At 46.5% G+C, this 13131-nt stretch overlaps 1 protein-coding gene across 1 annotated transcript in view; it reads right to left on the bottom strand.

Moving 5' to 3' along the window:
• Positions 1-679: 679 nt before the first annotated feature.
• The window catches only part of DNALI1 (dynein, axonemal, light intermediate chain 1), a 34578-nt gene continuing 22126 nt past the window's right edge, over positions 680-13131 (bottom strand). Inside the window, exons 3-6 of the mRNA XM_006886461.1 lie at positions 5398-5567; positions 2983-3161; positions 2470-2634; positions 680-715 (exon numbers count right to left, since the gene is read on the bottom strand). Coding sequence (XP_006886523.1) covers positions 680-715; positions 2470-2634; positions 2983-3161; positions 5398-5567 — 550 coding nt within the window. The remainder of the gene's footprint in view (positions 716-2469; positions 2635-2982; positions 3162-5397; positions 5568-13131) is intronic.

Here is a 13131-nt window from a genome sequence, read left to right as displayed (position 1 = left end):
TAATCAGAACTGCATTTGAGTTTTGATTGGCTCTCCAGCTGTTAATCTAGCCAGCTACAGGGTGTAGGGTGTTGGTCAACAAGGTTCATTTTTCTGCAGAAAGGTGAATGAATCCAACAAGAGCTGAAATGCAAAGCAGCTCACAAAAGGCACCATGTGAACAATTACTTTCTCAAAAGCCATAGTCTGGAATTAACAAAGGGTGTATGTGACCTAACAGGTGGGGATAATACAGTACAAAACCAGGTTCCAAAACTAGTTACTAGAGCTGCAATGAAATAAGGATGTAAAGATGTCACATAGGGAAGATCTGAAGCCAGAGGAGCCAAAGATAAACTGTGGACCAGGAAAATTGAAGCAGCTTCATTTGGCCAGAAAATGTGTGATGAGAAGTTACTTCTCCTGGGAGGAACACCGCAGAGAGAGGTTAAGTCTTGATATTTCAGTTGGTAAATCCCAGGGTTGGCCAGTAAACTCCAGCTCGAGCCCACCACCTTCCATTGCTGGGTCAGCAGCAACCTGGCTGCCAAACTTTAGATGTTCTCATGACATAAGAGCGTGACTTGACGGAGGTGGTGATCAGGGACGGTCGTGGCCTGTTCACTTGGGAAACTAGCTTTTTACTATAAAGGGCTTATAATAGGGTAGTCAGTAGTGCTTGAGCCCCATATGGAAATTATCACTTCTTTGGTGCAATAATGCCTTCCAGTTGGGCCTGAAAAACAAAAACTCCATTAATATTTGAAACATGCAGCCTAACACATAGCTAAGAGGTGATAAAAGTCTCTGGGAAGGATAATCTAAGCGCTGCCACTCTTAAGAGTGCCCTCCCCCCCCATTCCCAGCTTCATATTTTCTAGATTAGCTGCTTTCTGGCTTGGCGTTCCGTCTTGCTACATCAGGAGAAACCAGAGCTGCCCTGGTTTCCATATAGTAACGGCTCAGTGTATAATAGAAAGCATTGAAAAGGAAATTGAATAAAAGTTGTTGAAATAGTGGTTTTTCATGGCTCAGATTGCAGGCCTGAATATGTCTGCAAAGTTAAACATTTGGCTCCCTGCTTTGGGACCCTGCGTGTTCTGTACTGGGACAAGAGGTTTTCAGGAACAGCAAATTTTCAGTCACTGAGACAACTTGACACCCAATTAGAGAAAATTGCTACCAGGGAGTGGGGAGCCGTCTGTCTTGTATGTAAAGCTTAAGACACTTGGGAGTTATTTACTTTGTTCCTCTGGCAGCCAGTAAAATAATTTACTATTCTAGTGTGTGGACAGATCTTTAAGTAGGTCTGTCCTGGGGACTGCAAACACTTCTTTATTTGCAATGCAGCTTTGAGCCAATAAAAATAACTCACTTCTAAAGAATCCTTCACCCTAGGGATTTAACGGGCTGCTTGTAAATGTTAGAAAGATGCTAAGGTAGTCTGCTTTCCTATTGCCACTAATAGGAGAAACTGAAGAACTCTGGGGTTTATGACAAAGGAATACGCTGATAAGGGAAGTCATTTTTTAAAGGCTGCTAAGTAAACAGATTTGCATCTGGCTGTGAAGGTTGATCTCTGGTAAGTTTTCAGCAACTATGTCATCTAGCAGTTAGTACAAACCCTGCTTTCTCTCATATGCTCTGCCTTCTTGCTTTTAGAGCTAGAAAGCCTGCCAATCTCAAGAATGTAAGCTTTCCATGGACCTGGGGCTTCAGCAGGGAGTGGAGGGAGAAGAGTGGGGGCTCTTCTGGCCAGGCCTATGGGAAAGCCAATGAAAGGGGCCAACAGAAAAACCAAAGGAGGAATTCTCCAGCTCTGGCTTGCATCAGGATCAACTTGAGGCCTTTGGAAAAAGATTGGCTGGTCTCCAAACCCAGCAAGTCTGAATTCTTACTGTGGGCTCAGAAATCTATTTTGCAAGTTGCCAGGTGATGAAGGAGATACTGGTCTGCCACCATCTGGGGACTTGGGACCTGTCTAGCTCGAGCTGCAGGGGCCTGCAGCCTGGTTTCCAGCCCAGCCTTTTTCACCAATCCCCTTCCCTCCCATCACCTCAAAGAAATCAAAGTACATCACCAGTATTAAGAGTTCCTCTGACTACATGCCTGAAGACTTCTAACTTGAAAAGGTTTCTACTTTTAGAATAACTTCCATGCCTTCCAACAGTTCTGACTATTCCCAGTTTATGCTCCAAACTCAGTGCCCCCAAGACTGCCTGCTGCTTTAGCCCTAAGAATGGGCAACTTTTCTTGCATGGAAAGTAATTTTGGGTAGCGCTAGCGCCCCCGTTCAGAGCCAGACAGATGGAGAAAGAACCTAGGTAGTGACTCCTAATATTCCCCCTTCAAAAAGCTGCCTTTGTGCAAATATTTAAAAGCTCATCGGAGGGAGAGGAGCTGAATGCTGGGCCTGCATGGGCCGAGGGAGCAGAGAGGGGAGGAGTGGGTGGAAAGGTGCCTCTGCCCCAGGACAGGAACACTGCAAACCTTCAGCTGCTGGTTCGTCCTCTTCAGGAACTGAATCTCCTCATTGTGCTTCTTCTCCTCCACCTGCCGTCTCTCATTCTCCCGCTTCTCCGTGGCATCACATTTTGCCTTCTGCTCATTCACTTGCCTCTCCAAATCTCTCTTTTCTGCTTCCAGTTCTGCAATCTGAGGACAGAACACGCCGGTCATCCTGGGATATTGCCGAGCCGGCAGGGTGGTGTGAGTGCCTGAAAGAGGGGACTTGGGGCACAGCTGTCCAACTCAAAACATTGCCAGGGTCTGTACTGCCACCCAGTGGGACATTAGTGCCTGGCATGGAGCATCGACCGGAGATGCAACTGCTATTAGCAGGGTGGCTGTTAAACTACACTAAGAGGTCCTCAATGAGCTGATGCCAGCCCAAGGGTCATGAGTGTCAAGGAGCACCCAAGGAAGTCAGAATGTAGGATGGCTGTGTGGCCCTGAGATTGACGGAATCACAGAGGGTCACAAGCTCCTGGTGAACCCACTCACTTTCCTCTCCATGTCTGACTTCCCCTGCTCGGCCTGCAGTGCCTTCCTCATGCCGAACGCCACACTGCTCTCGTACAATGTCTGGTAGGCAGCGATGGTCATGCGTATTTCGTCCCGGACGCGAAGCAGCAGCAGCCCCCGGTCCACACAGTTGATGGTGACCTCGCGGATCAGCTCATCTTCCAAGGCACACAGCCAGGTCAGGGCGGGGAGGAAGAAATGCACTGTTTCCTGCAAACCATCTTCCTAACTGGGAAGGAATCTAAGGTAGGTGTGACCTCCTCACAGGACAATGTTCAGGGCAGGCCCTGAGGGTGGGGGCATCCAGAGGACCAGGGAGCTGAGCCACGCAGCCACTCCTCTGCACGTGGCCTGTGGGTGCAGCAGTCAGCCAGCCCAGCTTGGCCAGGACAGAGGGCAACAGGTGTCCCAAGTCTGTCAACAACGGAGCTAGTCAGAGAAATTTGCTCTTTTCAGTTTGAAGATGGTAGCTCTTTGAAAACTCAAAACCTCTCACTGCTGTGGGGATCAAACGGATAGCTAACCCTCCAGCAGGCTTCCTGAGGCCGTAAATCGCGTGGGAGGAGACTGTCCATCTTTCTCCCACAGCCAGTAGATCTGGACTGCGCCACTAGAGTGCATTCTGAAATGAGCTCTCTGAGAGCAGAGGGGAAATGCTGTGTGTCCCTTGAAAGGGCTGTTTTGTGGCTAGAAAAAGGGTTTCGAGCTTGGTCTGAGTCGCATACACAGTTCAAGCCCACCCAGACGCACTCTGAAGGGCAAGCCTGGCAAATGGCCTTGGAAACATCACAGCCTTGAGAACTCTGGGTGCAGTTCTATTTTACACACATGGGGTTGCCCTGACTCAGAATCAAATTGGTGGCAACTAACAACAGAGCTGAGTTGGAGAGCTGGCCATAGTTGGACTCAGAGAAGCCAGCTCTTTCTCTGCAGCTGCCACAGGCTCACAAGGCTATTTACAGATCAGAGGCCACAGGCCAGTGGGCTGGAGGGCCGCTGTCCACACCAGCCGTTGGGGAGGAAGATCTTAAATCCCTTTGTTAACCAACTCTCCAACAATATTATTCTAGACTGAGGGCCAAATGTTGATGAGTGCATGTAAGTTCTCTCCCTTATAGCTGACCCTCCAGTGGGTTTTCAGAGGCTGTAAATCCCACAGGAGGAGAATGGCCATCTTTTCCCCTCAGAACAGCTGGTGGATTTGAATGGCCTGCCTTTAGGCTGGCAGTGTAACTCCTTACCCACTAGGCCACCAGAGGACTAAAAAGGTGATCAACAGTTCCAGGAAGGAACTCAATCCTTAAACAATCAACATACAAAACCATAAGGGCAACACTGACTCATGGATAAAATTCAGAAGTCAAGAAAGGAAGGAAAAGAAAGATGAATGAGAACAGGAAACAAAGGAGAAAGATGACTGAGAACAGGAAACACAAGGAGGAACCAGGAAGAGTGCTGTGACATGAGGCTTGCTAGCGATACTACAGAGCAAAATGTGTCTGAATTGTTGAATGGGAAACAAATTTCATTCAAATCACAATAAAAGGTGTTGGTTTTGCTTTTGTTTTTTTTAAAAAGGGATCTCAGGGTGGGCGGGAAGGGAAGGAGGAAATTGTGCAACAATGAAAGAATTTTTTTTAAAAAAGAAAAGCAAACTGGGGAAGGTAGGGAGGAAAATGCACAACAATGAATGAATGGAAATCCAAGTTTTCTGTAAACTTTCATTAAAATATCAATTAAAAAATAATATAAAAAAGAGGATGTGCAGGGGGAGGGGGGATTTAATAATCATCGGGTTGTACAATTTGATGGGTGGGGATGACGGCAATTGAAAGAATTTGTTCTTGGAAACTATTTGAATTTTGTAAATAAACTAGCAGAATTTTTTTTTAAAAAAGGATCTCATAGAGAGGATAAATACCCCCAAGGAAGGAAGCCTTCCCTCTCAAACCACGAACAGAACTCACACCACTTGTGGCTCACCTTTCTGCCCAACAATAAACAGGCCTATGAGGTGATCAACAACCAGGAAGGCACACACTCCTTAAAATAATCAACCATGCAAACCAGACCTAGACTGCACTTGTCCAGGGACAGCGCTCAGAGCCAGGAAAAGGCAGGATAGAAGAATTAATGGAAACGAGAATCTCAGAGAGGAAGTGGATTGAGTGCAGTTACATTGCATGTATAGTTAAATAATGTCACAAAGCCAAATTAATAGGAATGGTTGGCTAGAAAACCAAATTGCTTTATAACAATTCACTTAAATCACAATAAAAAGAGGGGAAGGAGTGGGTTTCCATCTGGAGTACCTGGCTTAGCTCTGTGCCAAAGGGGAGGGGAAGAAGGATGAAAGGTGTGGTGTGCACCACCCAGGGCCCAGACCCCACTCACCAAAGCACTGCGAGTAGAGCTCCCTGCGCACTGGGCAGATGCCCGTCTCCCGGGCCTGCCGCTGCTGCAGCTTCAGATCTAACTGCTCCTGGAGATGCACCACATCCATCCTGGTGCTCGGGGTGCTGGACACTTGCTGGATCCATAGCTGGGTGTCTTCTACCCACTCCCTGCAGCATAGACACAGCTCAGCAGAGTGACTCACCCACTCGTCCGAATCAGGCCCTTGTCACGTACTGAGGGTAGATTTATGGGCACTGTTTGATCTGAACAGGAGGCTCAGAATTCTTCACTGGCTTGTGAGGGAAGAGATATAGGACAACATGGAACCAGGAAGGGGTAAGTGCGAGTCCTGAGTTAGGAAAGATAAACTAGGAGGAGGGTGCCTGCATGTGCCCTGCAGAGAGGGCGGGGCTTTGGGCTCAGGGAGCCTGAGGGTGGAAGCCCCATGGGGGGAGGACCTCTGTGCCACTGAAGGAAGGAAACCAGCTGGAGAGCCACCCCCTCCTCTGGCTCTATCTCTGAGGAGATCACAGTCTCTTTTACTCTTTCCCATTTTCATCAGTCCTGGGTGATGCAGACAAGTTAACTGACTCTTGGCTGGAAAGGTGGTGCTGGAATCCACCCAGAGGCCACTCAGACATCAAGTGTAGTGATTTGTATTCAATCTCAGCCCTGAAAATCCTGTGGAGCAGGCCTATTTGGCACACATGGGGTCATGGAGAGTTGGAAGTGAAGCCACAGCAATTAACAACAATAACTATTCATCCCAGCTTAAAGACTGTGCCATCAACTTGCTTGCATCAATTTGCCTTTGTCTTTTTTTTTTCTTTTTTCTTTTCTGCTGGCTGCCAGCATCAAGGGTCGCAAGCATGCTCAGGGGGAAAGCCTATCCTAGCCCACTCTGCCATATAGCTTCAGTGTTCCCCACTGAAGCTAACATCTGACGATGTGTAGGGGTTGATTTAAAAACTAGCCAAGAAGAGCCCGACTCCTTCACAAATTGGTGTGAACCTAAGAGACTGGCATGGCACTGCACAAGAATCCTTGAGTCCCAAGGACTTGCTTCTGATCATCTGAGGATCTCTATAATTCCATTAAGAAAGCTGGTGCTGCTCAAAAGCATCTTGAGAGGAGCAGAAATGGTAAGGGTGCTAAATTTCGCATGGTTCTGAGTCACTGGTTGCCTCAATAGCATTAGGCAGAGTCCTGTCCACTCCACTCCACTCCCAACTGGAAATAGGAAGTATCCATGGCCTCTGGTGGTTGCATAAATTTGTCTATGTACTCGAACAATAAACTCATTGTTTAAGTACAAAAACAGATACAGAAATAAAAGAGTTGAGAAGGCCTAGTCGAAGGTCCTACTCTGGTGGTTCAACGTGCCCTGCCCCAGTCACACTTCAGCTGTATGCTGGCATCCAGTGGTCTCACTGGGAAGCTGTGACCTCTGCGGAGTGAGAGGAGCCTGAACGGAGCCGTTGTGGTGGAGTGAACTGTGTGATGTGGTCTTTCTAACTCCTGCCACATGGCTGCATAAGACTATGCAAATAAGAGTTTGTGAAACACCGAGGGGACTCGATGGCTTATTAGTAATCACTCACACCGTTGAGTCACTTCTGACTCAAAGTGATGCTTCTTTGGGTTTCCAGAGCTGTAAATCACCAAGGGAGAGACTGGCCATGCTTCTCCCACAAAACTGATGGATTTGAACTGCCAGAGATGTGCACCCTTTGGGTTAGTTGTACACTTGTTACAGAAAACACCACAAAAGCTCCCTGTGCTAATATCTGTCACTATTGTGTACCAACAGTAACAACAGTCAGAACCAACCCACAACTGACCCTCCAGTGGGTTTTCAGATTCAGTAAACGGCACCTGAGGAGACTGCCCATCTTTTTCCCGTGGAACAGCTAGTGAGCTGGTGGGCTTGTTCAAGCTAGCAGTGAAGCCGCTTACCACTAGGCCACATCTTCTGGGTGGGACCTTTCAACCAAGATGTGTGGGAGGCTAACAGGGACATTGGTCAGTTTAGTCATCCTGCCAGACTTAAACTGAGAGCCAGGATATCAGCACGTCTTTTGGATCTGAAGTTGTAAAACCTGAATACTACAAGCAGCTACCAAGGAAAAGTGGCAGCAGAAGAGGCTGCAGAACCAGGAAACTGGAATAAGAAGCAGCTCATAGAGCTGGGGCCGGCAGGCATTTATTTGTTAGGGAACTAGGTCTGTTGAACCAAGGAACTAAAACCAACCATTTGGGGGCCTAGTCTTCCTGGCAGAGTAGGGATGCTGCTGGGCACATCACTGGCAGAGCTGAAAGTGTTTTGTAACACTTACCCAAGCAGGACAGAGGCAAAAGCCATGAGGCTTAGGTCCAGAGACAGGCCTCTCAAGACAGAAAAGGGCATGTCTTGATTGAAGAATTATATCCTAAGTCATTCCTGCTTCCAAATTGTAACTTGTTACACCCCCCCACCCCAATAAATTCCCTAACTGTGAATATTGTCCATGAGTCCCATGCAGCCACTGCAGTGAATTATCAAACCCAGCAGAGAAGGGCAGGCTACGGGAGGGAGGGCTGGTGTCAGAACTGTTAGAGGAGGTTTGAATGTGTGGTATAGGACATGTCTGACCTCAGAGGAATTGGCTTCAGAGTTTTTTATGTTGTTGATAGAGATTATTTCCCCGAGAGAGGTTATTAGAAGTCAGCTGATGCTGTTCCCATGCTAACCACACTATATCTGCAGTCCTCCAAATTTGGGTAGCTCTTGATCCAATTTGGTTCAAAACCTTATCACCTCCCTGTGGACCTAACAGATACTCCTATTTCTAGTCATGCCATTTAACACTGCAGTGCTTTTCTAAAACACAGATCCGATGGCGACTCTCTCCTGATAAAACGTCTTTGAGGGCTCCCTGTCAGCACAGCAGTAGCTTTCATTCATTTTGATTGTGATCCAACAGGACAAATTAAAGGTTACATCATGATCCCATACACACATAAATGCACGTGTGCAGATACACACACAGACGCACGCACACACCCCTAACCTAGTTTCAGGAAACTGTGTTTACACTGTCAGTATAGGACACATAGTCATCTATTTTTATATTATTTTGTTCTGCTCTATCTTTGCTGTTTGATGTTGTTATGTGCCATTGAGTCGCTTGCAACTCATAGTGACCCTACAACAGCTCTGAACCCAGCTCTATCCTGAGCCAACCTTATTGTCTCCGGCACGTCTACCCCCATTACTTCAGTCACTGAGTCAATCCATCTCATCAAGGGTCTTCTCCTTCTGCACTGTCCCTCCACCCTCCCAAGCATGACGTCCCTCTCCAAGGACTGGGCCCTTCTTGCAACATGCCCAAAGTATGTCAGATGAAGCTTCAGTATCCTTGCCTCCAAGAAAAGACTTGGTTTCACCCTCTCCAAGAGAGACCTAAGGATGAACCTGTTTGTTCTCCTAGCAGTCCATGGCATATTCAATACTCTTCTCCAGCACCACAGCTCAAAGGCATCAATTCTATCATCCCTCGTCATTGTCCAGCCTTCTGATGCATAGCACATAATTGCTCTATCTAACCTTATTTTATTTCTTTTTTTTTAAGTCCTCAATTTCATTGGATAATGGGGCCTACAAATGACTTTCAATTGTACTGCATTGGGAAAGTGTATAGTCGGGGACCTCTCTGAGAAGCCGTGACATTAGTCTGAGGACTAAAGTGTGCTTGACTCAGATCATGGTCTTTTCAATAACTTGCTATGCTGCTAAGAGCTGGATAGTGAATAAGGATGGCAGAAGAAAAAATGATGCCTTTGAACTGTGGTGCTGGAGAAGAGTACTGAATAATCACATTGACTGCCAAAAGAACAAACAGATATATTTTGGGGAAAGTGCAGCCAGAGTGTTCCTCGGAAGCAAGTTTATCAAAGCTTCATCTCGCATACTTTGGGCATGTTGCTTGGAGAAGGACATCATACTTGGAAAGGTGGAGGGATGGCAAAGGATAGGAAAACTCTCAGCCTCAACCAGGTGGATTGACACAGTGACTGCAGCAATGGACTTGAATGTGTCAGAGATTGTGAGAGGAGGACAGGGGTCAGGTCTGTTGTTCATATTCGACTTATGACATCTAATAACAAAAATAACAGGTGCCCTGTGCAATCAAAGACCCTGCATGTCTATTCAGTCTCAGCTCTGATCACTCCCCACCCCTGCCTTCCATATGCTGTTCCCTTTGTCTAGAGAATCCTCCCCTCCCTTAATTGATAAATTCCTTTCCCCACTTCACAACTGGCTCTTTCCTGGACCTCCCCTTAGCAGATGCCCTCTCTGTGGACCACTGTACTTAAGCAGGCTTCAGAAGACGCCTGCCAAGCTCTTCTCTAAGATCTTTACTCATCTGTCTAACAGAGTCTGAGCAACTTGAAGGAGGTAGGGTTCTGTTAAAATCAGAATTTTAGATTTGTGTCCTTAGCACATAGCATAATGTCTGGCTCATCCTAAGCAATGAATAACTCATGTATTGAATTACGAGCAGATGCATCATATTAAAATACAAAGATTATTCCTATTCCCAACTGAACACTCCCCATTACTGGGGCCAACAATTTGTACTCCTAGAAAGAGTATACACAGCTTTCCGGATTTGCCTAACGGGATGAAGAATCCCATTTAATCGAATTCTGATATCAGACAGATTTGGATTTGAATTCCAGTTGTCTCTTTTGCTATGGCACCTAATACTAACATTGAGTTCCTCTCTCCTTCAGCAAACATGATGACTGTATTTCTCCCTGAAGTCTAATAAGGCCAAGTGATTTGATTTGGCCAATAGAAGGCAAAGCTGGAGTACTGTGTGTCACTTGTGGAAGCCTTTCATTGCTCGTCCTTGTCTCTCTGCCAGTTTTTGTGTGTGTGTATGTGTGTGGGGTTTTTTTTGTGTGTGTGTACCATCAAATCAGATCTGACTGGTACAGGAGGAGATTGTCCCTCCTTCTCCAGCAGAGCATCTGGTGGATTCAAACTGTGCACCTCTGAGATTGCAGGGGAGCTTCTTGCCACTAGGCCACCAGAGCTCCCTGCACCTCATCTTTTGATTTCCTGACTGGTGGAGCCAAGAGTGTTGATTGTGGATCTGAGCAAGCTGAAACTATAACAACCTCAATCTTTTCTCAGTCTGGTGAGAAGGATCTTTATTTTCCTGAAGTTGAGATGAAGTCTATCGGCTGCAATCCTTGACCTTCTGCAGCAAACACTTCACAGCCTCCTCAGTTTCGGGATGTGGATGCCACTCCTACTTCCAAACCTGTCACAGTATGTTATTATTATTACATGCCATTAAGTCAACTGCAATGTTTAGCAAGCCCTGTGGACAGCAGCTCTGAACCCTCACCTGTCCTGAGCCAGTCTCACTAATTCTGACAAACCAACCCCCATTGTCCCAGTTGCTGTATCAATCCATTTCATTCGGGTTCTTCCTCTCCTGGGCTTTCCATCCACCCTTCCGAGCACGATGTCCTTCTACAAGGACCGATCCCTCCTAGCCAAGTGCCCAAAGTAAGTGAGGCAGAGCTTCAAAATCCTAGCCTCCAAGGAGAGACTTGGTTTCACCCTCGCCAAGACAGACTATTTGTTTTCTTGGCAGTCCATGGTATGTTCAAGCCTCTTCTCCAGCACCAGAACTCAAAGGCATCTATTCTTCTTCTGCCATCCTTAGTAATTGTCCAACTGTCTAAAGCAAAAGTAATTGAGAAGACTATGGCCTGGATTAGGCGCACCTTTGTATCTAGGCTGACATCTTGCTCTTCAGCACTCTGGAGAGGTCCATGACAGCAGATTTTCCTGTACAATTCGTCTTTTGATTTCTTGACTGCTGGTGCCAAGAGTTTTGATTGTGGATCAGAGCAAGCTGTAATGGCCAACAACCTCAATCTCTTCTCCATCTATTATGGTGCTGCCAATTGGCCCAGTGGTGGGAATCTTTGTCTTCTTGGTGTTGAGCTTCAATCCATGTTAAAGACTACAGTCTTTCTGCAGCAAGTGCTTCAGGTCTTTGTCAGTTTCAGCAAACAAGGTTGTGTCATCTGCATATCATAGGTTGATAATCACTGACTTGAGCAATGTGTTCTTACAAGGTATATTGTTGTTTTTATGTATCAAGTCAGAAATGACCCATAGCTGTCCCTCCATTAAACTTTCAGACTCAGTTTACTGAAGTCTGGAAGAAAACGCCCATCTTTCTCCTGCAGAGCAGCTAATGGATATGAACTGTGTACCTTTGGGTTGGTAGCACAATTCCTTACCATTAAGCCACCAGAGCTCCCTAAAGAAGTCTTCATACAGGGTCAAATTAGCAATAGTGAATCTAAAGCACAAATGAGAACATGAGGCAGACAGAGGCCCAGGCTGTCGTCAACCAAAATATTAGAAAACAAAAATTATAGAAACAGATGATAATTCTGAATCTCTGAGTTTAAAAGAAAAAATAGTTCAAACACTGACCAAAAAAAGAAGTGGAATTAAAACATCAAATAAAGATACTGATAGAGTACAGAATTGTACACAGCAAACCTAACCACCCTCTGACTGAGTAGGACTCAGGATAGCAGCAGCGTCCACACCAGCAATTTGCTGATGACAAAATAAGTGTGAGTTCCCTTCTTGTTTCATCCAGGGGTCAAGGCAGTAACTTTCATGCTTCCCACACAGTTCTCCCACACACCATCTCAGCACTGCCAGAGTTCAGGCCAGCCTCCTTTGTATCTGCTGTAAGAGCATGCACTGAGCTCTCCATTTAGGGACTCCCTCCAAGAGCTGGCGAACTGTGTGGCTTCTGGCCTGCAGTCAGTCCTTGGATTGATGGGGCACCACCTCTCACGGGGATCCTTGCCATTCACTAGGCACCCTCGGGAATACCTTGTTCACCACATGCTATAGTCGCATTGGGAGCAATGCACCATTCTTAGACATCTCAGATGGGTAGCGACCATCTCTTCAAGCTAGTCATCTGTCTGGTTACTCTGCCTGCACCCAAACCCTAGACTGGCAGGGACAATATCCCTAGCCAAAGTGACTGTCCTTGGTGCCTAAGGTCAGGAGAAATTCCATACTAGGCTGGGTCCCTGGTCCAGCTCACATCTTGGGACCTAAGCCACCTCTCAAATGAGCAGAAACTCCGACCTGACTGGACACCTTAACCCCAAACTTCAGCTAGACTGGCAGACAATTGTCCCAAGTTGTTCTCACCCACCACAGCACAAGAAAAGTACCAATCAGAACCTCCTCCAAGGACCCTCACTTTTCTCTCTCATTTTTTTCCTGTTTTGGGGGCGGGGCTCTGGTGACCTAATAGTAGAAGCTGCATGATAAACCCAAAGGCAAATGGTTCAAATCCACCAGCTGCTCCACAGGAGAAAGGTGGTAATCTGGAAACCTGCTGCAGAGTCAGCAATCACTTGGTCTCACTCAGCAGCACACAACTGCTTTTTGGAATTTTGTGTGCTTGTCTGTTCTTTTCTCATGGGGTATTTTGTTTTTCCATTTCTTTCAACTTCTCTTCTTCTCTCCATCTTTTTCCCTTTCATTTGTCAGCCCACCCTCATCTCCTTTTCCATCATCAGGATTGGTGGAAGATCTATTAATCTGCATTATGCAGATGACACAACCCTGCTTGCTGAAACTGAGGAGGACCTCATGCACTTGCTGCAGAGGGTCAAGGACTGCAG

The sequence above is a fragment of the Elephantulus edwardii genome, unplaced genomic scaffold, assembly GCF_000299155.1.
Source record: "Elephantulus edwardii isolate Elephantulus edwardi_28Jun2011 unplaced genomic scaffold, EleEdw1.0 scaffold00049, whole genome shotgun sequence".
NCBI classification, from domain to species: domain Eukaryota; kingdom Metazoa; phylum Chordata; class Mammalia; order Macroscelidea; family Macroscelididae; genus Elephantulus; species Elephantulus edwardii.
Note: the sequence above shows the minus strand (reverse complement) of the source record. Positions and strands in the feature narration are given on the sequence as shown.